Raw genomic sequence first — 25,255 nt, 5'->3', positions numbered from 1 at the left:
GAACGAACGAGAGCTTTGTTCATGTTCGTTCATTTAACTAAACGAACGAACACGAACGAACGAACACGAACGAAATTCCCGCCGAACGGTTCATGAACTGTTCAGTTCGTTTACAGCCCTAGCGGAAGGTTCCGCGTATCGCAGGAGGGATATACCATCACTAGGTATTGAAGGTGAGAGAGCTCTCTAACGCGGATCCGGTTAAGACAACGTAAACTAGCTACCCTATTACGAGCAAATGATCCACACCTTTTTAAAAAAAATACAATTTAAAGACCGGATTTTAAGTATTAATCTTTAATTTTAATCCCGAAAAATAATGAAATATCCAATGTAATTGTGAACTGTTTGACTAGGAATAAAAGTCATATCAAGCATAGCCCCAAACACCCCCCAAAAATTTCCCCAAACCTTATCTTTCCAGGAATCACTGTTTCTTCAATTTGCTTGCCTGGTCAATGAAGTCAGCAGCAGCGATAATGTCCACCCTCTCCCTCCCTCCTTCCACCGCCTATTCTTCCCACCGCCATTACTTCCACTTGTTTCCTCTTTCATTTTCAATCAACCCTTGTACATATAAAAAACCCTCACAAATCAATCCTCACATGTTCATTGTTCGCAATTCAACTTCCGGTTCCTCGATCTCCGCGAAACCGTCTTCGGAAATGCGGAAGAATCGTGGCGGAGGATCGGAACAAGATCAGAAGCTGAGGTCACTCCGTGAGCTGTTTGGAAAGCCAGGTGTTAATATTGATGCTTATATTATTCCTTCTCAGGATGCTCATCAGGTTTCCTTTTCCTACTTTTTTCTCTCTCTCTCTCTATATATATATATATATATATCTGTAACTATATATTGATATATATCTTTAAATCTTTAAGTACTCATACAGTAGGAAGTAGGAAGAATTGTTACAAGTAATCAAGTAAATTAATTCTGAACATATATAAATCTATAAACATTTTACAAGTTTATAGTCTTTTCTTAAATTGAAATCTAGTGTTTGTTTGTTAAAGTTTTGAAGCAAAAACTAAAAAAAGTACAAACTTTTTACAAGAATACAATCATATTTTGTTTTATGTCCCATGTAAAATACAATTAAATGTGTAACCTTTTGAAATGGGTAAAGTGGTAATAGATAGCAAATTGTTGTCAGTTTCATAAATAACCTTTGACTGATGTGCTAATGTTTTCTACAACGGTGTTTAGTATATAGTTTTGCTTTTTTATGGCCTTGGATGAATTCCGTTACTATGCTTTGCGGTTTTGGATTGAGCAAATGTTTTTTTCTTGGAACTACTTTCTTTGTTATTACTTACTGTATTGTGGTTATGGAAACAGAGTGAATTTATTGCCGAGTGCTATATGAGGAGGCAATACATATCAGGTTTTACTGGTAGTGCTGGTACAGCGATTGTAACAAGGCATAAGGCAGCTCTTTGGACAGACGGGCGATATTTTCTTCAGGTTTGTTTAATGCTCCGAGTTTGTTATTTTGGAATGCATTCACCAGAAAATAGTATGTGTTTTGACTTATTTTATCTTATTCTAATTTTGGCTTCCAGGCTGAGAAGCAGTTGAGCCCGAGTTGGATCCTCATGCGTGCTGGTAACTGGGGTGTCCCTAACACTACTGAGTGGCTTAATGATGTTTTAGCTCCTGGTGGTAGAATTGGAATTGATCCTGTGAGTAGTATTTAAATTCTTGTTATGTGTTAGTGTCATCGTATTGGTATTCCCTTTGTACTAGGAATGGCAATGGGTATGGTTCGGGGCGGGTAGTGCCAAACCCGAACCCGTTAAGGAATATGCTACCCGAACCTGACCCGACAGGTACCTTATCGGGGACCCCACCGGGGTTAAAATTATGCCCCAAAACCCGACCCGATAAGTATAGATATTTTTCAAGAATTACTACCAAAACTTGTTTGATTGGAGAAAGGATACTACCTGCTCTTGATGTTTTGAGTAATGGATGTGCAAGTTGTGGAATGTAGATACAAAATTAATTGATATTTAGTGTCAAACATTGTATTTACAGAGGTGAAATATAGATTCAAAACTAACCACTTATAAGTATATAGATATAGGTATTGATATCGGGTCAGATCGGGGTAGACTTGCCCCAGTCCCTGCCCCTACGGGTTCGGGTATCGGGTATTCTTGTCGGGTATCGGTTTTTCCCGTTGGGTCGGGTTTTTTTTGTCATCCCTACTTGTACAAGAAGTACTCAGTTATTTTTAGCATTTTTAGAAATGTATATAATGCTTAGAGTGCCTGAATTGTTACCATTTCAATGAGAAGATGATGGTAGGGACGATAGAAGGAAGAGCATTATGTCAGTCTAAAGTGTTTCGGTTAATGTCTAAGCTAAGCATTTCTTTAAAAAATGTTGCAGTTTGCTGCCCCCAAAATACCCATATTACTTTACATAGTTATAAATCATGTATACAAGCAAAGGGGCCCAATTTAACATTCATTCAGTAGGTTTTTAATATTTTAATTGCCTCAAAAAATGGACTTATTTATGTTATCTAGGCAATCGTGATGGTGTGCATCCAATCTTCCCTATTAATTTCTCTTTAGTAATTATGTGATGCATTACTTTAAATATAGTTAGTATGTTTGGGAGATAAATTACATACTTAATACTTATCTTCTAAACAATTACTTTGGAAATATTTTGAGAGCTTGGTGGATGTTTGACAAATTAGGAATCATTGACTTGTGATCTTTTTAATGAAGAGGCAATTATATAGAATTTCAGAAGTTTTATATTTCTTCTTATGGTCTCTAGGGTACACAATAGAATTGCGCTTGAGCCCCAATTTATCAGCCATGTTTATCCTTCTATTTTCACTATCTTATTAGGGACCTTTGTGGTTTAAGGGATCTTCCACGGTAACCAAGAATAACCCAATGAATTTATTAGCAACGTTTCATGAGCAACAAAAACTTCGTTGTAAGCTCTTGCTTTATGTTAGATCTAGTTGACTTTTTTTAGTTTCCAGTGTATTGTCTTCTGTTAGTGCAATTTGACAAGCCGTACAAAAAAAATATTCGAGCATTTCACTGGAAAATGTTATACACTTGCAGAGTCACCTTGTAACACATAACACCACCAAACTAGAACTGGACCTTCCAGTTAGGTCTTTATGATGCAAACTTAATTTACGGGCCATGCCTAGAGGAAGAACAAGTGTCACTATATATCTAACAAATTACTATGCATTAAAACAATAACAGTATCGTTAAAGTTTTAGAGTTCCTCTCCATGAAAGTCACTTTAGTGCCTATCTTTTGATTCTGACTCTGGCTACCACAATAGTCACAAGTGTGTAAACTAGGAGACAACGCTTGAATGTTAATTTCTCCTTAGAACTCACCTAGAAGAGTTTGTTGTTTTTAGCCTCTAGTAGCAGAATACATTATTCTAAGCCTCTAGTGTAACTCTCAATGTTTTGTGCATATACCATTTGTTGAACCTGTTATTAATTAATCATTATTGAATTTTTGGATTCCATAATAATCGGCACAGAAAATTTTCTTTTAAACGAGTTAAAATTCTCTTAAGTTGTAATTTTCCATTTCTGTTGCTGGATGTAAGTTGTAAATCTGGACGAAGGTTGGAGTTGTAACGATCCATTACCTTGGGATCATGGTGAGTCAAAGTTGACTTTGAAGGCATGCATCCCTTTCAAGGCCAACAAATCCTGATAACAACTAGTTCAAATTTAGAAACTAAAGCCTGAAGTGATTTTTTGTATTAATCAGTGCTTATATTTAACTTGTAGATGGGACTTGATATGTGTTCTAAATGATGAATACCTAGAGACATATAACTTTAATCTTGATTTGGAAATAGATTTATATTTCTTATGGCCTTTTAAGACTATTGCACCCTGATAGATGCAACAGATAATTATCTGTGAACTTGAAAGTACTTCATGTCTTCATTCCATATACCGGGTGCACATATATATGTAAAGCCGTCCTTGTTTAAAGGTTCTAACGCTCCTAGAGTGTTGCGAAAAACTAATGTCAAAATATTCATGGTAGTATTGTGAAATTGTTACTATTATTCATTAGTGAGTGGTTGCAAATGATCTTATCTTAATTTGGCATGATAAGCTAGCTTGGAATAGTTTGTAATTTATATGCTTGTGTCTGATGCCACCTTCTCTTGTATTTGTGAAGGGAGCAGTTTCTTTTTTCTTCTGAGGCTGTAAACGAATTGAAGGAAACTGTTGCTAAAAGTAATCATGAATTGGTGTACTTATATGATGTTAATCTAGTGGATGAAGTTTGGAAAGAAGCAAGGCCATTGCCTCCAAGCAAACCAATCCGACTGCATGACCTTAAATATGCTGGTGTAGATGTATCAACTAAACTATCTAATCTAAGGTCTGAACTTGCCGACTCTGGTTCTTCTGCAATTGTCATCTCTATGCTCGATGAAATTGCATGGCTACTTAACTTGGTAATGCTTTTCTGTCCGTGTTGTTAGATTTGTTTTCTTGGTTATGCTCTTGGTTTTATGCTAATAATACAAATATTATGCAGAGAGGAAATGATGTTCCTCATTCTCCTGTTATGTATGCATACTTGATAGTGGAGATTAATGCAGCAAAACTGTTTGTAGACAACTCTAAAGTGACCCCTGAAGTGATGGAGTACTTGAAAAAAGCTGGTGTAGAGTTAAGACCATACGAGTCCATTCTTTCTGAAATTGAAAGGTTAGTTTGAGCCATGAAGATATCTGCATGCCTTGAGGTGGCAATTCTACCCCCATATACTTATGAATGGGGTTAATTTTGGCTATATATTGTGTATAGTGGGCCAAACATGTAAAATAAAAAAAAGCTCAAAAGGAAATGGGTTGAACTTATTGGTTGTTACCAAGTGTACTTTAAATGTATAAGCCTCTTGATTATTTATAAAACTAGATTACAACTGAAATAATAGAAATTCTGTAATTATATCTGACACACAATTTTTATCTAAAATATCATTTATTTTGTTTGCACAGTAAGTGTTTCTTTCAGGTCATCCAACTTATACAGACTATTAGTTTAACCCGTGATCGAACCTGTTTGACCTGTCCAATTGGCCATTTCTACTGATCTTACATATTTTGGGGAATTGCATCCTCAGTTAGTTAGTATGATGCTATTTTAATTGACCATTCTTTCTCCTTCAGCTTGGCTGCTCGAGGGGCCCATCTGTGGCTGGACACAGCATCAGTTAATGCTGCTATTGCAAGCACATATGCAACCGCATGTGATAAATATTTAGAAAATGTTGGTAGTAAAAGCAGAGCGAAGAACTTATCTGGTGCACCAAGTGTGTTGTGTAAGAGCTCTCCGGTGTCTCTAGCTAAAGCAGTGAAAAATCATGCTGAGTTAGAAGGGATGCGTAATTCTCACCTTAGGTATAAGATACTATTTCATTGTAAAGGTGGTAAGTTTTAGTTTTGAAGTGTATACGCCATGATGTGCAAAAAGTAAGATATTATAGAAATGATAATTCACTTTGAGTTGTACATAGGATAGGCCAACATTATTCAATGGCTTTTGATCTACTGGGCACGTTGATTGAGTTTTTCTGTATCAGGGATGCAGCTGCTCTTACTGAGTTTTGGTCATGGTTGGAGGAGGAAATGAATAAAAATGTGGTACTCACAGAAGTTGAAGTTGCAGACAAACTTCTTGAGTTTCGTGTGAGCCAAGATGGTTTTGTTGATACTAGCTTTGATACTATTAGTGGTATGCTCAGTATCTTCCTATTTAACCCCTCTAATGTTTTGGCTTCGTTTGTTGTCGATGTTTTTGTGTATAGATTTCAATTCCCTTCTGATACAAGGACTCCTGAAGCTAATTTCTTTAGATTCCTAAGGGTGCGTTTAATTGTAGAAAACTAGGAGATTTTTCTAGAAATTTTTTGAAGTAAAACTTGGAAAACAGAAAAGATGTTCAAATGTAATTTCCCAAAATAATCTTCTTCAAAAACTGAAAACTCTGTTTTCCAACTTATATCTATCCCGTGGAAAACTCATTCTTATAGTTTTCTTTTCTAAATATTTTCCATTTCATAAATAGAAAACTCCTTGTGTTTTCCAAACTTGCAACTACATGCATTTTCAAAGCTTTCTTAGGTTTTTTAGCAATAACAAGCATTTTTCATTTCATTGAAAATTGAGAATACAAATCAGAAAAAAGTTTTCTGTAACTAAATGCAGCCTAATATATCTTGTTAGAATTTCATGAGTAAAAAAAGCTACTTTGAGCTCACAGGGTCTGGTGCGAACGGTGCTATTATACATTATAGAGCAGAACCAGATAGCTGTAGCACTGTGGATACACAAAAACTCTTCCTGCTAGACAGTGGGGCACAATATCTTGATGGGACAACTGACATAACCCGGACAGTACATTTTGGCCAACCTTCCGAACGACAAAAAGAGTGCTTCACCCGAGTTCTTCAGGTTCTGACTCCATACTTCTTGCGTACTTGTTCTTTTATTCCCTCGTTCCCTTAACAGAGTTCAATATGGTTCATTTGAAAATTAAACTTGACTAATAATTTGTTTTGGTGAATTCTAAATCTGCTCTTTCAAAACCGTTAGATAATTGTTGTGGTTGTCATTTAGTTAACCAAACTAATTATCAATCAATCTAAACATTGAAATGATCTTTTTGATCAAGCGGTTGTGTACATAAACAATTGCAGGGCCATATAGCTCTTGACCAAGCAGTGTTTCCAGAAAATACTCCCGGTTTTGTACTGGATGCATTTGCACGTTCCTCCCTTTGGAAAGTTGGCCTTGATTACCGACATGGTAATATAGCTCTACACGACGTCTTTATTTTTTGCATAAGATATGATCAAATGCAAGTATTTCTTATTAATAGATCTTCCTCACTCTTATGTATTAGGAACTGGGCATGGGGTTGGAGCTGCATTAAATGTTCATGAAGGTCCACAAAGTATTAGCTTCCGATTTGGCAATATGACTCCTTTGCTTAAAGGCATGATTATCAGCAATGAACCAGGCTATTATGAAGACCATTCTTTTGGTATTCGAATCGAGGTATCTGCACCTTAACAGATTATAAAAGTAATGAAAGTTTACTTCGTGCAATGTTAATAGATTATATTAATGTTATTGAACTTGTGTCATGTAGAATCTACTATTTGTCAAAGAGATAGACACTCCTAATCGTTTTGGAGGAATTACCTATATTGGATTTGAGAAGCTCACTTTTGTGCCTATACAGGTGTGTTAAATTGTATTTTGTATCTTTTATTAATTATCTAGCTTTCATACAATTTTGGCTGCATATTTATCCATCTCTTGCTGTATTTTATGAAAAAAAATGTGTTTGGTTGTGACTTAATTCAATGCGTACTAATTCAAATCTCATTTTGTAGACTAAATTGGTTGACTTAACCTTATTGTCTGCCGCTGAGATTGATTGGCTTAATGATTATCATTCACAAGTTTGGGAGAAGGTAAATCTTTATGTCCCTGTCTATCATAATTATAGATTTATAGAGATGACAATGACAATATTGTCATTATTGTTACTTTCTCTTCTGGCTGTTGAATTTTTGTTATTTTTAATGTTGATTAGTATAGTTAGTATTTAGATTGAAGTAGAATTGACATTTTTTCTAGATAACAATATATGAACTGAGTTGAAACCATAAACACTGCCTGAGAAATTTGTATCTTTTTAATGACAATATGGTTTTAGGATAAATTTTTATTGTATTACAAGTCTAAAGAATTATGCTGAAGGCAAATCATGTAACACGATTGTTGAAGGGTAATGAAGTGGGATTTACATGCAAGGCATTATGCTGAAGTAGAATTGGCATTTATTTTTTTTCATTTTCAAGCATAAAATGAAAAATACACGACAGGCTTGAAACAATAAACATTTACTAACAATTTTTTCCTCTAGTCTTATGACATTGTGATATTTGACTTACAATGTTGTAGGCCAATGTCTTGCTGTATCATAACTTTTAGGCTATTAGCTACCCTTACATAATATAATGACAATGATGGGCAGTCGACTTGTAAGTTGGAACTATGCAATAATGAAATTGCTAGATATGGGGTGGGATTTACTTGCAAGATATTATGCTGAAGTAGGATTGGCCTTATATTTTTTTTCAATTTGAAGCATGAAACGGAAAAATACACGATTATATATTGATCATATTTTAATGGAATCGTAATGTACAAACTAGCCAGTTTAAGGAGTGATGCTGAGGGGTTTGTAGAGTGATGCTGAGGGGTTTGTAGTGTAATTTTTCATGTTTGGATTATTGTTAGAAAGACTTCAGTAAAGTACAATGTACCATGATGTGTGGTATATGAGACTAATAACTTATTACTCTGATTATTGAATATGCTGATGATAATAAGAATCACTTGGTAAAAAAGGTCAAGAGAAATATGGTCTTTCTATATTTTGGAAAAGCAGAACTAAGATGATCTATATGGTTGAACATGTGTCAAAACATCTAAATGCAAAGTGTGGCACATGGCTATCGAATATATGATCCGTGTTCCTCCCTGATTAAGATCATGTCTGGAAAATTGACTATACTAGTAGTGCTTACAGCTTTTTCATTCTAGTTTGTGGATTAGTAATTTGCTTAAAATGTCTTACAGGTTTCCTCATTGGTGGATGGGACCGCACGTGAATGGCTATGGAATAACACACGTCCAGTTGCAAAACCATGATTGTTGTAGCAATATTTTTATGCATGTGTATACAATAAGTTGTATGTGTCATTTATGTCATCTGTATATAGAACAGGGTGCTTGGGTAGGGGCTCGTTGAACTACATATTTATCTTGGCTTCATACTAGCAACATTCTTTCTGCAAATACATTTTCAGTTGATAAAATCATATTGATTAATTTAGCATCTAATGGTTCAGGATGTAGTATAAACCACATACCAAGTGATTATGATAGTGAGCCAAAGTGAGGGTATGTTGATTTCTGATTAAAGGACATGAAGGACCGGCTTTTCAAAAGAGTGATCGTGACCTGGTCTGTTGGTAATTCAGCCTGGTCCCAACTTATTGGGAGGATCATTACTAGTTTGGACCCGTCAACATACCAACACTTGCATAACAGGCAGCCCTTCAAAAATTTTTTTTTTTTTCCTTTTCCAATATGCATATTATCAAAATGTACATAAGGAAAATCAAGATTATGAAATACAAGTACCAGGAAAAATTGAGGAAAGCAAAGTTGTTTATTTGTGTGATCGTGTATGTGTTTTTTTACCCTAACATTCAATCCTTAGGGTCTGTTGGACTTCGAACCACTCGGATAAAATGTGATTATAGAAAATATAGTGAAAAAATCAATTTGAATTAACTAAATAAAATTTATGCTAGCCGGTATGGTACCCATATTGAAGGGCGAGGAGCTGAGGATTCCCTCAAGTTATTGATAACTTGAGGGGTAAAATTAAAATAAATTTGACTTTTGAATTTTAAACTTTGATTTTAATCTAAAATCTAAAGATTATTTTTATTTATTTAATTTTACCCAAGGTTGTAAATATCGTTTTCAGTATCGTATAGGTTGACCCTCGATATGCGATATATCGAGGATATATCGGGGATATATCGGATACCCTAAATTGTAAAGGAATTTATCTAATATATATATATACTAACAATATATACAATTTGACATAAGTTTACATACCTTTCAATCTTAATTGCTATGTTACGAAGCAAATTTTACATACCTTTTAATCTTACAGTCGGAAACCCTATTTTTGGTTTTAACCTGTGTTTTTTTTAATTAAAAAAGTCAACTTTTTTTTTTTACCGATATTGACGGATATATCACCGATATTGACCGAAACGATAAGTTTAGCCGATATCCTATATATCGTTTCAATTCAAGGCCGATATCCGATATATCGGTGATATGGCCGATATTTGCAACCATAAACATATGATAATGGGACAAATTTCTTTCAAGTTGAGATAATTTGAAAGGATCTGTACCCATAAACATATCGAGGATAATATTATTATTGCTTATGTCAATCAAGTGTAGCTCTTAGTAATGGGACAAATTTCTTTACAATAAGTAGAGCTGACATATCGTGTCAATTTTTTCAAACAAGAACATGACACGATTTTTAACAGGTTACACGATAAGGGACCTGTTAAGAGACCTGTTAAGGAACTTGTTAAAAGGTACACGATTAGAGACCTGTTAATGGACCTGATAACGTATCTTACTGTGTCTTATCGTGTCCTTAACGTGTCTTTATCGTTTCTTTAACGTGTCTTAACATGTCTATATATATATATATATATTACTTGTCTTATCATATTTTAACAGGTATTCGTGCGGACCTGTTAAGACACGAAATACGTTAAGGCCAAACACGAAACACGAAAAAACCAGGTCGTGTCGTGTCGTGTCGTGCTAACATGTCCGTATCAGAAATTGCCAGCTCTAACAATAGGTAACATATTTTATTTTATTATTTACTTTTATTTTTTCGAATTGTAAATTTGGGTTCAATATTGTGTCTTTAATTCGCTAAACACCAATTCATCAAGTAAATAACACAGATTCTGAACCTGTGGGTTTGAAACTTGAACCCGAAAACCCCATAACTACGATGGTTGAGTTGGACCCGTTTCATTATAACCTAGTAGTTGTTACTGCCTGCTTCTATCTAAATTTTATATATTTAAGTTAAAAATAAAAATGTTTGGCGCGTTTATGTAAGAAATCAGCCAACTAAAACAAATATTAAACATGAACAACCAACAAAAGAAAGAAAGGGGGGCATTAAATGGTCCGTCCCTACACCAGTAAGAGACAACGTTAACCGACACACACACAGTCACAGACACGCACACTATTATTATTCCACTAAGGAATCCCCAAATTCTAGTATTCCCCAATTGTGATTAACCAAAGAATATATCTTGTTTCATATTAAATAATATAAATAATAATATACGATAATGAGGATGATGTATATATAGTCAATTGTAATAAAAATCAAAAGAAAGTGAAGTTGAAGAATGGGAGAAGAACAAGGGAAGAAAGTTTTAGAAGAAGAAGGATGGTTAGCTGCTCGATCCACCGACATTGAACTCACCGGAATTCAGCTCACCACCACTCGTCCACCCTCTTCTTCCGATCCTTTGTGGATTCCGGCAGCCATTCCCGGAACGTATGCACTTCTTTCTTTCTATCTATCTCTATCTTTGTTTTTATTGTATATATGGATATAGATATAGATACAAGATTTATCTTTGTTAATTTTTTTATTTTTGTGCTTAATTGCTTATAGTATAATAATGATAATAATATTAATATTAATAATAATAATATTACTAATACTAATATACTAGTTGTTAATGAGCTCTTAGTCTAGTGGTCCAGGGTCAAACCTGGGCATTGACGTTTAGTTAATAATAATAAGTTGGTAAAAACTACTGTAACAGCTAAAAAATAACATTTTCATTTCAAAAAATAATAAAAATATTTAGTATACTAGTTTTGTTATCTTTAGGATTTTGTATATAAATGCGGGTAAATGGATAATTTTTGGTAGTTTTATTTTAAAAATTAAAATATCTAATATACGGTGGCTGAGTATGGTGGCCGGAGGTTGGAAGTGGAGGTGGGGGTGCTGACGGTGGATGACGGTGCAACAATGCAGGAGAGGTGGTGGATGTAAGACCTTTTAAGCTGAGTGGGGAAAGAAGGTGATGTGATGCTTTCTAATCGGTGTTTCACAACTTCTTGTACATCTTTCACTTCATTCTGTAGTTTATCGTTTTCCTTTATATGAATATTTTTTAGAATGGATTCTGTTTAAATTTGAGTAGAGTTTAAGATCGCTCATCAACTAAAATTAATATTATCCCAGTTGAATAAAACTTGAGTACCTTTCTAATTGAAGTCCTTGAATTTTGACATTATTTTTATTGGCAGAGTTCTGTCAACCCTTGTAAAGAACAACCGAATTCCAGATCCTTTCTATGGGTTGAAAAATGAAGCAATAATGGACATTGGTGATTCTGGGAGGGAGTACTACACATTCTGGTTTTTCACAACTTTTAAGTGTAAGCCGGTAAGTTACTCATACTCTTAGAAATAATTTATTTATGAAATGGCACTAACTATGGAGAACCGACTAATAATCTTTGAAGTCCTGCTCTTCTTATCATTTAAAAAATCATGCTAGATTGTACATATTAGAACCAATCTCTTTTCCTTTAATCTCTCACCTACTTAAAGCATGAAGATAACTTATCAGATTATCTTCCCCTTCCTTGGACCATTTTGTTAAACGTAAGTTATATGAACTAGTTTCCCTTGTCTTACTTATCGCGTAGTCTTATTTTTGTTGAATGTTTTTAGTCAGGTGATCAGCATGTTGACCTCAATTTTCGGGCAATTAACTACTCTGCTGATGTATACTTGAATGGACACCAAACCATCCTGCCGAAGGGAATGTTTCGCAGGCATTCAATTGATGTGACTAATATCTTAAATCCTGATGGTGAAAATCTGCTTGCAGTTCTTGTTTACCCACCTGATCATCCTGGTAAAATTCCCCCACAAGGAGGCCAAGGGGGTGATCACGAGGTAAGTTTTGATGCTCCTAATATTTCATAGATGCCCATCATCCATATGCTATATAAAATGTTTTAATCGGCACCTATTTGATTCGCTGCCTGATCTGCCTTTTTGGCGCCTCTAGCATATGCTTGTTCATTGTTGTCCTATTTTAAACTCATGCTTATAATAACGTAATATGTCAATACCAGATTGGAAAAGATGTTGCCGCACAATATGTTCAGGGGTGGGATTGGATGGCTCCGATCAGGTAAGAAAGTTTCAGAGTGATAAAGTTAGCAGCTTCTTTTATTATTATCATTTTTGATTATATTCTTCTGAAAATGATATTTGCTTCAGAAGTTGTGTATCCACTTGTGCTTGTTCAGTTACCGTTTATTTATTTGTTATTGTTATTTAAAAGTCTCGTAAATTTAGTGCAATAACGAATATTCCTATTTGTTTTCCTTTTAGTTTCCTTTTATATGGTGGCCTACTCACTAGTCACTACCTTTTAACACTCCCTTTCTAGTCGTTGGTATATTACTCATCCCATCCCAAAAAAGTAATATCCGACTTTGCTTATATTTTAATAGATGACTAACTTCACTTATAGTTTAAGATGCGCCTGACTGTTGATTGAATGTCTAAATTGTGCCGCTATAAGGACCACATATAAAAAATCTATTGACTCAAATTGAAGTTACCCTTTTCATGTAACGATCATTAATTAATAAAGAAGGATAGTGAATTAGGATGAAACTTATGAAAGAAAAAAAAAGTTATATCCATCTTCTTAAAGTAATATGAACGTTGTGCATTATCTATACATTGCAAAAACTAGAAAAGCTAGCAAAGTCGTAATTTCTCATCTTTTTGTATAATTTCCTGCAGGGATAGGAACACTGGTATTTGGGATGAGGTATCCATCACTGTTGCTGGGGTGAGTCGTTGATTAAATACTCAAACTTGTTCACCTTATTACTGATTAAAGACGTGATGGCTTTTTTAAGTTATAATCTTGCTTATTATAATTTACAATGTTGCAGCCTGTAAAAATTGTAGATCCTCATTTGGTTTCATCGTTCTTTGATGATTACAAGAGGGTTTATTTGCATACTACCACAGAGTTAGTAAACAGAAGTGCTAATGCAGCCGATTGTTCCTTGAAAATTGAAGTATCAACCGAACTTGAAGGAAATACTTTATTGGTTGAACATCTTCAGACTAAGCAGTTGTCAATCCCAGCTAGATCGCACGTCCAATATACATTTCCTGAGGTGAATTTCATTATCTCAGAATCTTTTTTGCTGCAATCACAGTTGCATAAATAAGATAAAACGTAGTATTTTCTACTAGTAAATGATTTATGGTTCACCTTCCTGAATAATAAATTGATAAGTTGTCAAGGCAGTACTTGTCTCCCTGTTAAATATAGTGATGGTTCCTGATTGCAGCTTTTTTTCTACAAACCAAGTTTGTGGTGGCCAAATGGCATGGGGAAGCAATCCCTGTATAATGTTCAAATTACCGTTGATGTTGATGGTTATGGAGAGTCTGATACATGGATCAATCATTTTGGATTCCGTAAAATTCATAGTGAAATCGACAGTGCTACTGGTGGAAGGTATATCTTTCATTAACTTGAGTGGCTTATACAGAGAGTTGTGTTTAAAACAGGCAATTTCAACCCATTTATCTAAAAATGGATGGCTTGGGTAAATACCTTCTATAAATCAAGTTTATTTCAAGTATTTGATTGAAGTCAAGATGATATATACCATTTTTGTGTCTGATACGTTCCCATTTCATATAGGCCCATATTAAGCCATAAGCTAGGTATAGAACTCCATAAAAGCCAGCTTAAAATAAGTCTAGGTGTCCCCTCCTTTATTGTTATCCGAGCCAACCCTACCTTTTGACTATGATATTTCAATACTCGGATTGTGAGTGGTGGCTTGGACCCGATAAATGAAGGGTGCAAACCGTGACCAACATAGCCGTGATCAATGAGGATGTTGGCTTTTCAGAGCGTGGGGTAATGTTACGATTCGACATCGACCATGTATGGGATTGGTTGGTGGCTTATAAATCTAGGCGTCCCCTCCTCTGCATTTTGAGTGAACTCTACACCTAGTTATACGGATCTAGTATGTGATGGGTTTGTATCAGTATCATATTCATCACACTATCTATACAAAATTAGTTTTCTGGATATCTGGGTCTTCTGAACCAGACATTTTTTGACCTTTACTACATATTACCAGTTTTAACCCACGAATCAAACCTCACATTCTAATACCTCTAGTTGTGTTTACTATGGATTCCTTTCTCAGGCTGTTTAAAGTCAATGGAGAGCCTGTTTTTATTCGTGGTGGAAATTGGATTCTATCTGATGGTTTACTTAGGCTCTCAAAGAAGCGCTACCAAACAGACATCAAGTTTCATGCAGATATGAACTTTAACATGATACGCTGTTGGGGTGGTGGATTGGCCGAGAGACCTGATTTTTATCACTACTGTGACATTTATGGTTTGCTGGTATGTCTGTCACCCTTTTCTCGTTTGAACTTCTATAGGTGGTCTAAATTAAGTGTTTATTTTTTTCCAAATTAATAGATAACTTCGAACTTGTGCTAAAAATGAAATCTTGAACTAAAGATCATCTGGATTTTATATTGGTGATTTTGTGATGGATAACGGGATATGTTTAGGGATAAGATAATAATCAAAATCTGAGATTTCATTAGTGCACCAATAAATAGATGTGATCGGGCAAAGTTGCGAATAGTCTTTTTGTTTTTGCTTCAATACTTTATTATGATCTTTTATCATAACTTCTCAAGTATGCATATATCTACATAAAAATCTTTAGTTTTTTGACATATATAATATTAAGAACTTATATGCTTTTGACATAAAAATCTTGGGAAGAGATATAAGAAACTTAGATGGTTACCATCTGTACAGACATGCAAAGTGTAATGCAGATTTGTTAGTTTACTTGCATAAGATGAAATCAGGCTACTGCCAGATATGCTTAAGACACCATCCATGCACAACGTATATGCCTAGATGTGGGTCACATCAGGTCCCTGGCACAAGTTGGACCGACTTTAAAACTTTCTTGTCAAAGTTAAGTTTTATTTTAATTAACAGTTAATTGCCCAAGCATCTGATGATACTTTTTGTAGGTTTGGCAAGAGTTTTGGATAACCGGAGATGTTGATGGGAGAGGTGACCCAGTCTCTAACCCTGATGGTCCACTAGACCATGACCTTTTCATGTATTGTGCAAGAGACACTGTCAAGCTTCTAAGGAATCATCCCAGTCTTGCTTTATGGGTTGGTGGAAACGAACAAATACCACCAGATGACATCAATACAGCTTTGACCAATGATTTAAGACTTCATCCATTTTTCCTAAAAGTCAATGAAACCAACAAGTTAAAAGAAGAAACAGCTCCGGTTCTAATGGACCCCAGTCAATATCTAGACGGAACACGGGTTTACATAAAGGGATCACTGTGGGAAGGATTTGCAGATTCGCAGGGTGGCTGGACTGATGGACCTTATGAAATTCAGAATCCTGAGGACTTTTTTAAAGATGATTATTATAAATATGGGTTTAATCCTGAAGTTGGTAACGTGGGAATGCCGGTTGCTGCTACTATAAGAGCAACAATGCCTCCTGAGGGATGGGAGATTCCTCTATTTAATAAGTTACCAAGTGGCTATGTAGAGGAAGTTCCGAATCCCATTTGGACTTACCATAAGTACATTCCTTACTCGAAACCAGATTTGGTACATGATCAGATACTACTCTATGGTAAACCAAAGGATCTTGATGATTTTTGTCTCAAGGTAGACGACCTCAATGTGTTTAACTGCTTATGCATTTGTTTCTTAGTCTTTTGGGGTGCCAGGATTTGTGTCCTGGAACTGTTATATGATGTATGCAACTTGATGTTGCAGTAAAAGGTAATAATATTGACTTGTAATTCTCAGTTTCTGTTTGTTTCATATGATTCACAGGCTCAGTTGGTGAATTATATTCAGTATAGAGCGTTATTAGAGGGATATACTTCTCGCATGTGGACTAAACACACTGGTCTTCTGATATGGAAAACTCAGAATCCTTGGACGGGTCTTCGAGGCCAATTTTATGATCATCTTCATGACCAAACTGCAGGTTTCTATGGTTGTCGCCATGCTGCAGAACCGGTACACGTCCAGTTAAATCTGCTAACTTATTTCATAGAGGTATATCTTTCATTTCTAAATCATTTTATTCTTTGAGCTTAATAATCGTATCACTTCTCTTGGGAAACATCAGACAGAAATCTGGAAGGGGAAATCATGAGGGTCTTGAAAAGTTGGTTTTTTGTTTCTTCGGATGGTTCTTTCAAACCATGTACTTTGAAATTTGAAATAGGTAGATCCCGGTTTACTTATATTTCTAATGGGTGGGTTTATATATTAATTTGGGTCAAACGACTAAAAATATAGAGTAAAATTAACTCAAGGGGTTCAAATGTGTTGAAGTATATCCTGTATATTTATCTCAATGTATAAAATTCATGTCACTATGCTGCAGAACTGCTCATTCCTGACTCAGATTGACTCTAGAAAGTTATATTATCATCGCAACTTTATAGTCTCTATAATTGTGTTTGACACTCTAGTTGTATATAATAAAGTGAAACTGTTTTGAATAAAAAGTGTCCCCTGTTGACTCAACCCCTCATGTTTCAACCTTATAAAAAAAACTACCCTTCCGGAAAATGATTTGTTTTGGACAAAAGTATTTCTGGTCAACCCAATTCCAGCTGTTTCAACCTGATAATATAGATAACACGTCTTGACCGTTACACGACCCACCCATTTTACCATGTTATGAGTATACAACTCCTTAATCCAGGTGGTCAACACTACATCCATTGAACTTTCTGATGTGGCTATTGAGGTGTCTGTGTGGGATCTTGAAGGAAATTGTCCTTACTACAAAGTTTCGGATACGCTCTCTGTGTCATCAAAGAAAACAGTACCAATATTTGAGATGAAGTACCCCAAGTCTAAAAATCCTAAGGCTGTCTACTTTCTGCTTCTCAAGCTCTATAACATATCAGATTCTAAGATAATATCAAGAAATTTTTACTGGCTACATTTACCTGGTGGTGATTATAAACTATTGGAACCGTACAGGAATAAGAAAATACACCTCAAAATGACTTCTGACATTTTTATTAGCGGGTCAACATACAAAGTTCGTGTGCAGTTAAAAAACAAATCAAAGAAACCAGATACCAGAAGTTTACTCTACAAGAACTTCACGGAAAGAAATCATGATGGTGATTTTGATTTGACATCATCAGATACCAAAAAGGAGAATGGTTTACTACAAAAGTTCTACAGTCGATTTTCAAGAGAAGATAGCGATGTTAGAGTGTCTGAAATTAATGGTACCGATGTTGGTGTTGCTTTCTTTCTTGCTTTCTCAGTTCATGCTTCTAATAAGGATCATAAAAAAGGTGACGACACTAGAATTCTTCCAGTTCATTATTCAGACAATTATTTTTCATTGGTTCCTGGTGAAAAGATGACAGTCACGATTTCTTTTGAAGTACCTAAAGGCATCACCCCACGAGTTACGCTTCATGGCTGGAATTATGATAGTGCCCATACTGTTCATGAAGTCAAGTAAGTTTTGGGTTATCTGTAGTTTATGTTGCTCCAGCTTAAATGACAATTTCTAAGTAAATGTCTACCTTCTTTGTGTACAAGGTAGCATATATCCGAGTCAGGGTGATACTGGAAAATACGCATATTTTTGCTCGCTTTGCGTATTTGCCCACGTTTGTAATGTGGTGAGACGTATCGTGATACTAATATTGGATTATTCTTCTTGTGTCATTAATACCAGATTAATTCATAAATCTTTAACTTTAAATTTTGACGGAATGTCTTTTCATATATTCAACTTCAATTTGAGAAACTCTTGATGAAGTTTGCAATCAAATGACTCAATGCTAAAAGATTAATCAAAAAGAAAGTAACTCCCAATGCCGTCTTCTACGGGTTTTGGGTCCCAATACCGTTTTCGACAGTGTATGGGGGAGGTTGATATGTAGACAGCCTTACTCCTACCAAAGGTAGAGAGGCTGCTTCCAGATTCTACCATTGGTAGAAAAAGACCTAGCCTTGCTGGACATAATGATCGAACCCATGACCTCTGTTTTCAGAGGCATGAGCTCCAATCACTGATCCAACCCAGTTAGAAAAAGATTAATCAAAAAGAAAACCCCTAATATATAGAGGAACATACTAGCACAAAATAGGAAAGAAAATTAAAAGCTAAAAATAGATATCCTCTTTTTCTAATTGTTGCATCAACTGCTGTCTCCATTCTTAAAGAACATATCCAATTCATTTATTGATAGTTGCCTAGTTGGTGATTAGTTCACAAATATGCATTAGGTTTTTGACAAATTAGTGTAATGAGTAATTTTATTTACAAATTAGTATAATTTTAAAAATATTTATCAAATTAATATATTTTTTAAAAACAATCATCTTTTCATTTCTTGCTAATTAAACAAAACATATAAATAAACTATTCCTTAATAAAAGGCTAATTTCATTCTTGTCTAAAACTAAAATTGAAAGAAATGGCTGGTGACTGTGAATTAGTTTTTTGTTTCTTTTTTCAATCTAATTAACACCATATCATTCATCAATTCTTTTATATATATAAATATTTAATTTCTCACCAATTTTGCATTTTTTTCATGTGTCTACTTTTGTGTGTATAATTTTATTTAATCTATTGGTCTTTTTTCTCCCTCTCAATTTAGATGCAAGGTGTATCTAGCTATTTTGCACAGAATTTGTATTTTTTGTAGTAATATTTGTTTGTTGAATATTTTTCACATTTATCCACTTTGTATTTATAATTAAAGTGCATCCATAATCCATTTGTGTTTTACGCTTTTGAAAATGTATAACTTGTTTGTGCGTCCTTTTTATATAAGTTCTGCAAAGATGGATCTTAAATTCAATAATCAATAGAATGAATTAATTTATGTATTTTCGTTTGATTAATCAATTAATGCAAAAATATATTTTTTTATTTTTAAAATTATACTAATTTGATAAATATTTTTAAAAATATACTAATTTAGTAAATAAGTTTTCTCATTATAATAGACTGGAAAAAAACTCTGAGAATGGTTCACATAGGCCTTATTATTATTATTATTATTATTATTATTATTATTATTATTATCATCATCATCATCATCGTAGGAGGTTGTTGCCTCAAATTTTTATATGCCAATGTAAAAAAATAAAATAAATAATCTCTTTTCAAACTGCAAATTTTAAGATATGGTTTTAATGTCTGAAATATAAATCAACTTTTTTCCCTCTAAAGTGTGTATATTAAATTATTAATATAAGACGTGTAAATGATAGCAAACACTTCTGTCTCTATATAGTTGTTAACTTTATCTACAAAGTTAAATTAGTAAATAATCACTGGCTTAAACTCTAGTGGCTTTTCTAAATTCACTATGTAAGCCTCGAGGGTAAGTTTACTTAGGGTCTTGAGATCGACCCTTAAAGTTATTATTATAAAGGTATTTTTCATAAGGAGAGGGTTGAAGGTCTATAAAATATTATCCAACACATGAATCTGAACTCACTTTGCCAAAACAAAAGTTGAATTAGTAAATTTTGTAACCGAGCATGTTTAACACAAAATCTATAATAATAAATTTTCACTAACGTATACCAACCTTAGTTATAATTCTTTATTTACCTCTTCCACGATAACACATTTGTTTATTTAAATACGAGATGGGTACATGCGCAATGCTATGGTAGTGGCGGTAACGGGTAGTGGTGGTGGTGGTAACAATGCAGTTATTAATATAAAAATAGTTGATGTAAATGACAGTGTAGTAATTTTATGGTTAAATGATGTTTTGTAAATAATTTTATTTAGAGTATTATAGAGATATTAGGTGAAAATATTTAAATTAATGAATATAGGAGAGAGATAGCTTGGATAAATATGATTGAAAAATATTTTTTAAAGATATTTTGTGTAGATTTAGTGTGTGAGTTGAGAATGTGTTGAAAATCTAGGATATTTTAAGTATTTTAAAGGTAGAAAGTTAAAAAGAGAAGAAGGGTAGTTTGTTTTATAATGGAGTATATATAGTGAGAAGTTTTTTTTTTTTTTTTTTTAACAATCTAACTAAAAATTAATGGATAACTTTTGGGTACCTCACCATTCAAATGTGAGGCCTAAAGTACATCAATCTCGAGAGAGGTAGAATGACCCAAACGCTCGAAAGAGAAATTCTTGAAGACATATCACTTCAAAGAGTCAATCTTTAACTTTTTGTCACATTTGATATTTTAAATTAAAAAAAAGTTTCTCACTCTCTCGTATAGAGCATCCCTAACCACCCAAAGTTTGATAACCGTATAACCAATGTTTTAAAAACCAGTATTTTTGTTATACTGAACAGTGATCTTTTTTCTAGTATTATTATAAATACTGACCGATAATATTGATTTAATTTTTACAAATCCTACAAAAGTTGTTATAATTTAATGAAAATAATCAATATATAATTACAATCCACTCAAATATAATATCAAATACGTATTTTATAACAAGATATAGGCTGTAAAGTTCACAAATAACAAAAAATATCATTAAAGTATCATAAAAATAATTTTAAAAAAATTAAAATAAAACGAAAATACTTAGAACGGTAATACCGGAAAATATCTGAAATACCTTTCGATACCTAATTAGTGAAAATACCGGATAAAATACCGGGATAGTTGCACTCTGATACCAGTATTACCAATTATACCAACCGGTGTATACCGGTATTAAAACATTGTATATAACAGAGAATATTTTAAATAAGTTGTTGTTGAGTCAAAGTTCTATTAAAATGTCAAAGTCAAATGCAAGAAAATTATTATTTTTTGGTTTGGTTTTCAGAAAACAAAACCAAATCAATCGGTTTTCTTCGGTTTTCGGTTTTGATGGTTTAGTTTTCTCGGTTTTTGATTTTTCGGTATGGTTTTTGCTTACTTCTAATTTTAAGTATAAATCTTCAATTATAATTCTTTAAGATTTAAGATAATGGATAAAAAAAAAGAGATAATGGATAAAAAAAATATCTTTTAAGAAAATTAAAGAAATGATATGATAAGAAGAGGTAAGATTTGATTCTTTCAAATCATCCTAATAATAGGAGAAAGATTTTTTAAACAAAACAACTAAAACTTCTATTCAAATCATTTCAATTAAAAACTCAAAAATCCAACTTATTTTGAAATCATTTGGATTTTTTTCTTTTTTTCATCTAAAAAACTCAAGAACATAGTGAAAAAGCATGTTGTTAATTTTGAAATAAAAATTCGATATAATTTATCATTTCAGATTTTTTTGACAAGTTAGTTAAAACTGGTTTTCACTTTTCATGGATGAATGGAACATGGGTTTTTAGGAAACTATTGACAACAACCACCACCTGCAACAATCTGCCTTCTTCATGGCTTTTGTCTTTGACTTCCATTTTTTCATCATCACCAAATAATCTCATTTTAAACCAACAACAATTATGCAGTCTTTTATCCATTTCTGCAAAACAATCCTATTTCAATCTTGGTCTTTCAGTCCATGCCACTTTAATCAAAGCTCCCCCAGTTGACAATCTTCCTATTTGGAATTCCCTCTTGTTCGTATACTCGAAATGCCGGTCCTTGAATGATGCCTGCAAGTTGTTTGATGAAATGTCTCTGAGAGATTCTGTTTCTTGGAACACTATCATTTCTGGGTTTTTCAGGAAAGGGTTTATTAATGATGGGTTTGGGTACTTTAAAGTGATGTATGGGTGTTCTGATGATCGGTTTGATCGCGGGACTATTACTACGCTGTTTTCTGTTTGTGAAGGTTTTGAGTTTTTGAATGTTTGTAAGATGATTCATACTTTGGTTATACTTCATGGGTATGAGCTGGAAATTAGTGTTGGGAATGCTTTGATAACGGCGTATTTTGGTAGTGGGTGTTTTAGTTCAGGAAGGCGGGTTTTTGAAGAGATGATTGATAGGAATGTGGTTACTTGGACAGCGATGATTTCTGGACTTGCGCAGAATCGGTATTGTGAAGAAAGTTTGAATGTGTTTGTGGAAATGCGTCGAGGGTTGGTCTCTCCTAATATTTTGACGTACTTGGGTGCGCTAATGGCGTGCTCTGGTTTGCAGGTACTTAAAGTAGGGTGTCAGATACATGGGCTTGTTTTGAAATTAGGTATGCATTTGGATTTGCATTTAGAAAGTGCACTTATGGATATGTATTCCAAATGTGGTGGCATGAAAGAAGCATGGGAGATATTTGAGTCTGCTCAAGCTCTTGATGAGGTTTCCATGACAGTGATTTTAGCTGGTTTTGCACAAAATGGATGTGAGGAAGAGGCTGTTCAAGTATTCGTGAGAATGGTGAAAGAAGGAATCGAGATTGACCCAAACATGGTTTCTGCTGTTTTAGGAGTGTTTGGTGGCGATACTTCCTTGGCTTTTGGTAAACAAATCCAATCTTTGGTTGTTAAAAAAGGGTTTGGTTCGAATCAGTTTGTTAGCAATGGGCTAATCAACATGTACTCCAAGTGTGGTGAATTGGAAGAGTCGATCAAATTCTTTGAAAAAATGGTGAGTAAAAACTCCGTCTCATGGAATTCTATGATTGCAGCTTATGCTCGTCATGGTAATGCTTATAAAGCTCTTCAAATATATGAAGAAATGCGACAAGAAGGTATAAAACCAACCGACGTTACCTTTCTATCTTTGCTTCATGCTTGTAGTCATGTAGGTTTAGTTAGTAAAGGCATGGAATTCTTTGAATCCATGGAGAAAGACTACGGAATTGTTCCAAGAAAGGAGCACTATGCTTGTGTAGTTGACATGTTAGGACGAAAAGGGCTTCTAAACGAAGCCAAATCTTTTATTGAGGGACTACTTGTAAAGCCTGATGTACAACTTTGGCAAGCATTGTTAGGTGCTTGTAGCTTTCATGGTAACTCAGATATGGGGAAGTATGCAGCCACCCAATTATCTCTGGCTATACCAGATAGCCCTGTGCCTTACATTTTAATGGCAAACATTTATTCATCAAAAGGAAAATGGAAAGAGAGAGCTGAAACTATAAGAACAATGAAAAATGTAAGAATGGCAAAGGATACAGGAACAAGTTGGATTGAGATGGACAAGCGAGTACATAGCTTTGTCGTTGATGATCGTATGCACCCACAAACTGAGGCCATTTTCGGGGTTTTGTTAGTTTTATTTCGACATTTGACTGATGAAGGATATGTACCAGATAAGAGATTCATACTGCGCCACTGGGAAGATGAAAAATAACATGGAAAAAAAACTATTCACAGAGATATTGTGCGTAATTGAATTCTGTAGATAGCACTATTGTAGGTTTTGCAGAATCTTTTCCCCGTGTTATAACTTATATGTAGTGAATTAACTTGGTGAAAATCTCTTTATCTTCATTATATGAAAAGATGAATTAGATGAAACTTAAGAAGGTTCACACAAGATGCTTTTCATTTCCAGCATCAAATACTACCAAGATTGGAAAAAGTTAATTTGTAAGAAAATATCTTTTGAATTGTATATTTGTGTACCCCTTTAACACATTTTAGTATTGAAGACTTGAAGTCGATGTTCCCCTGGTTGCATTGGCACGTGTATGAGGGTTGTTTTGTTAGAGCAATGAAATCTGATTACTTTTACACTGCTGTTGTATGCCCTTTCTAGCAGAGTTATTCCTCTGCCACTCTCAATTACAGATTTGGTTCTTGTCTCATTATCGATGATTTTATACTTGTGCGTAGGCGTTGTGGATTGCTGATGTAGTCATCCATAGAAAATGTCTGGATTGTGCTCTCTAGCAAAGCCATGCCATGTAATCAGGTTACATAACATTAGTATCTGTTGGTAATGTAAAGTAGGTTTGCGATTATAAGAAAAAGGATGTTTCTGTGAATGCAAACTACATTTTTATAGTTTCATTGGTAAATGGGTGAAGATCTGATGGATCGGATATTCCTATGAATCGTCTAATCATTTTTCAAAAGTAATAATTCGACTTGTATATGACTAGTATCAAGTTCGTGATTTATGAACAAAATCAAGGATCCTGTTGCTCAAAAATCGCAAGTGCATGTTTGTGTATCATGTACGTTATTGCACTATCTGTAAGCTTATAGCTGATACAATTCTCAAAACACTTTCCAGGAAGTTGTTAGTAATTATTGGCAGTACCAAATCATTGTGTAGCATGAGGCTCTGATCAATGTAGCCACAACAGTGCTACACCGTCATTAACTTAAGTCAATACACATACCATTTGTTGACTTAAAAGTCAACATCATTGGACTCGTTGCTGATGTGACATAATTTAATTTAGTAATTCAAATTATAAAAAAGTATAAATGATTTATGTAAACACGAGTAAATAATACAGTAGTAATAATAATAATGATAATAATAATAATAATTGGTCCATGGTTAGAAAAAACAT

The 25,255-nt window shown here is 34.1% G+C and overlaps 3 protein-coding genes across 3 annotated transcripts; all 3 read left to right on the top strand.

Moving 5' to 3' along the window:
• The first annotated feature begins 402 nt into the window (after positions 1 to 402).
• Positions 403 to 8,945, top strand: LOC122592490 (aminopeptidase P2). The gene is made up of 13 exons (XM_043764729.1): positions 403 to 788; positions 1,343 to 1,468; positions 1,567 to 1,686; positions 4,205 to 4,480; positions 4,564 to 4,736; positions 5,201 to 5,431; positions 5,614 to 5,765; positions 6,294 to 6,484; positions 6,730 to 6,838; positions 6,936 to 7,090; positions 7,185 to 7,277; positions 7,432 to 7,512; positions 8,687 to 8,945. The coding sequence occupies exons 1-13, from the start codon at positions 459 to 461 to the stop codon at positions 8,756 to 8,758; spliced, it is 2,109 nt and encodes a 702-aa protein (XP_043620664.1). The 5' UTR covers positions 403 to 458; the 3' UTR covers positions 8,759 to 8,945.
• A 1,965-nt stretch (positions 8,946 to 10,910) lies between these two features.
• On the top strand, positions 10,911 to 18,586 carry LOC122590961 (mannosylglycoprotein endo-beta-mannosidase). Its single transcript, XM_043763137.1, has 12 exons — positions 10,911 to 11,243; positions 12,011 to 12,149; positions 12,440 to 12,667; positions 12,850 to 12,908; positions 13,532 to 13,580; positions 13,687 to 13,917; positions 14,095 to 14,264; positions 14,974 to 15,178; positions 15,832 to 16,500; positions 16,672 to 16,899; positions 17,558 to 18,336; positions 18,421 to 18,586. The coding sequence occupies exons 1-12, from the start codon at positions 11,092 to 11,094 to the stop codon at positions 18,422 to 18,424; spliced, it is 2,913 nt and encodes a 970-aa protein (XP_043619072.1). The 5' UTR covers positions 10,911 to 11,091; the 3' UTR covers positions 18,425 to 18,586.
• A 3,497-nt stretch (positions 18,587 to 22,083) lies between these two features.
• LOC122593785 (pentatricopeptide repeat-containing protein At3g05340) lies at positions 22,084 to 24,737 on the top strand. The gene has a single exon (XM_043766234.1). It carries the CDS (start codon positions 22,150 to 22,152, stop codon positions 24,079 to 24,081), a length of 1,932 nt encoding a protein of 643 aa, XP_043622169.1. The 5' UTR covers positions 22,084 to 22,149; the 3' UTR covers positions 24,082 to 24,737.
• Positions 24,738 to 25,255: the final 518 nt, after the last annotated feature.

This window comes from Erigeron canadensis, chromosome 3 (genome assembly GCF_010389155.1).
Source record: "Erigeron canadensis isolate Cc75 chromosome 3, C_canadensis_v1, whole genome shotgun sequence".
NCBI classification, from domain to species: Eukaryota; Viridiplantae; Streptophyta; class Magnoliopsida; order Asterales; family Asteraceae; genus Erigeron; species Erigeron canadensis.
This window is presented reverse-complemented; position numbering and strand designations above follow the sequence as displayed.

Excerpts from the sequence above, each read along its gene's own strand:
- LOC122592490 (XM_043764729.1), top strand. The coding sequence starts at position 459 with ATGAAGTCAGCAGCAGCGATAATGTCCACCCTCTCCCTCCCTCCTTCC. Across the intron at positions 1,469-1,566 it reads ACGGGCGATATTTTCTTCAG|GCTGAGAAGCAGTTGAGCCC; the intron begins GTTTGTTTAATG and ends TTTGGCTTCCAG. Across the intron at positions 6,839-6,935 it reads TGGCCTTGATTACCGACATG|GAACTGGGCATGGGGTTGGA; the intron begins GTAATATAGCTC and ends CTTATGTATTAG.
- LOC122590961 (XM_043763137.1), top strand. The coding sequence starts at position 11,092 with ATGGGAGAAGAACAAGGGAAGAAAGTTTTAGAAGAAGAAGGATGGTTA. Across the intron at positions 12,668-12,849 it reads GCCAAGGGGGTGATCACGAG|ATTGGAAAAGATGTTGCCGC; the intron begins GTAAGTTTTGAT and ends TGTCAATACCAG. Across the intron at positions 12,909-13,531 it reads GATTGGATGGCTCCGATCAG|GGATAGGAACACTGGTATTT; the intron begins GTAAGAAAGTTT and ends AATTTCCTGCAG.
- LOC122593785 (XM_043766234.1), top strand. The coding sequence starts at position 22,150 with ATGAATGGAACATGGGTTTTTAGGAAACTATTGACAACAACCACCACC.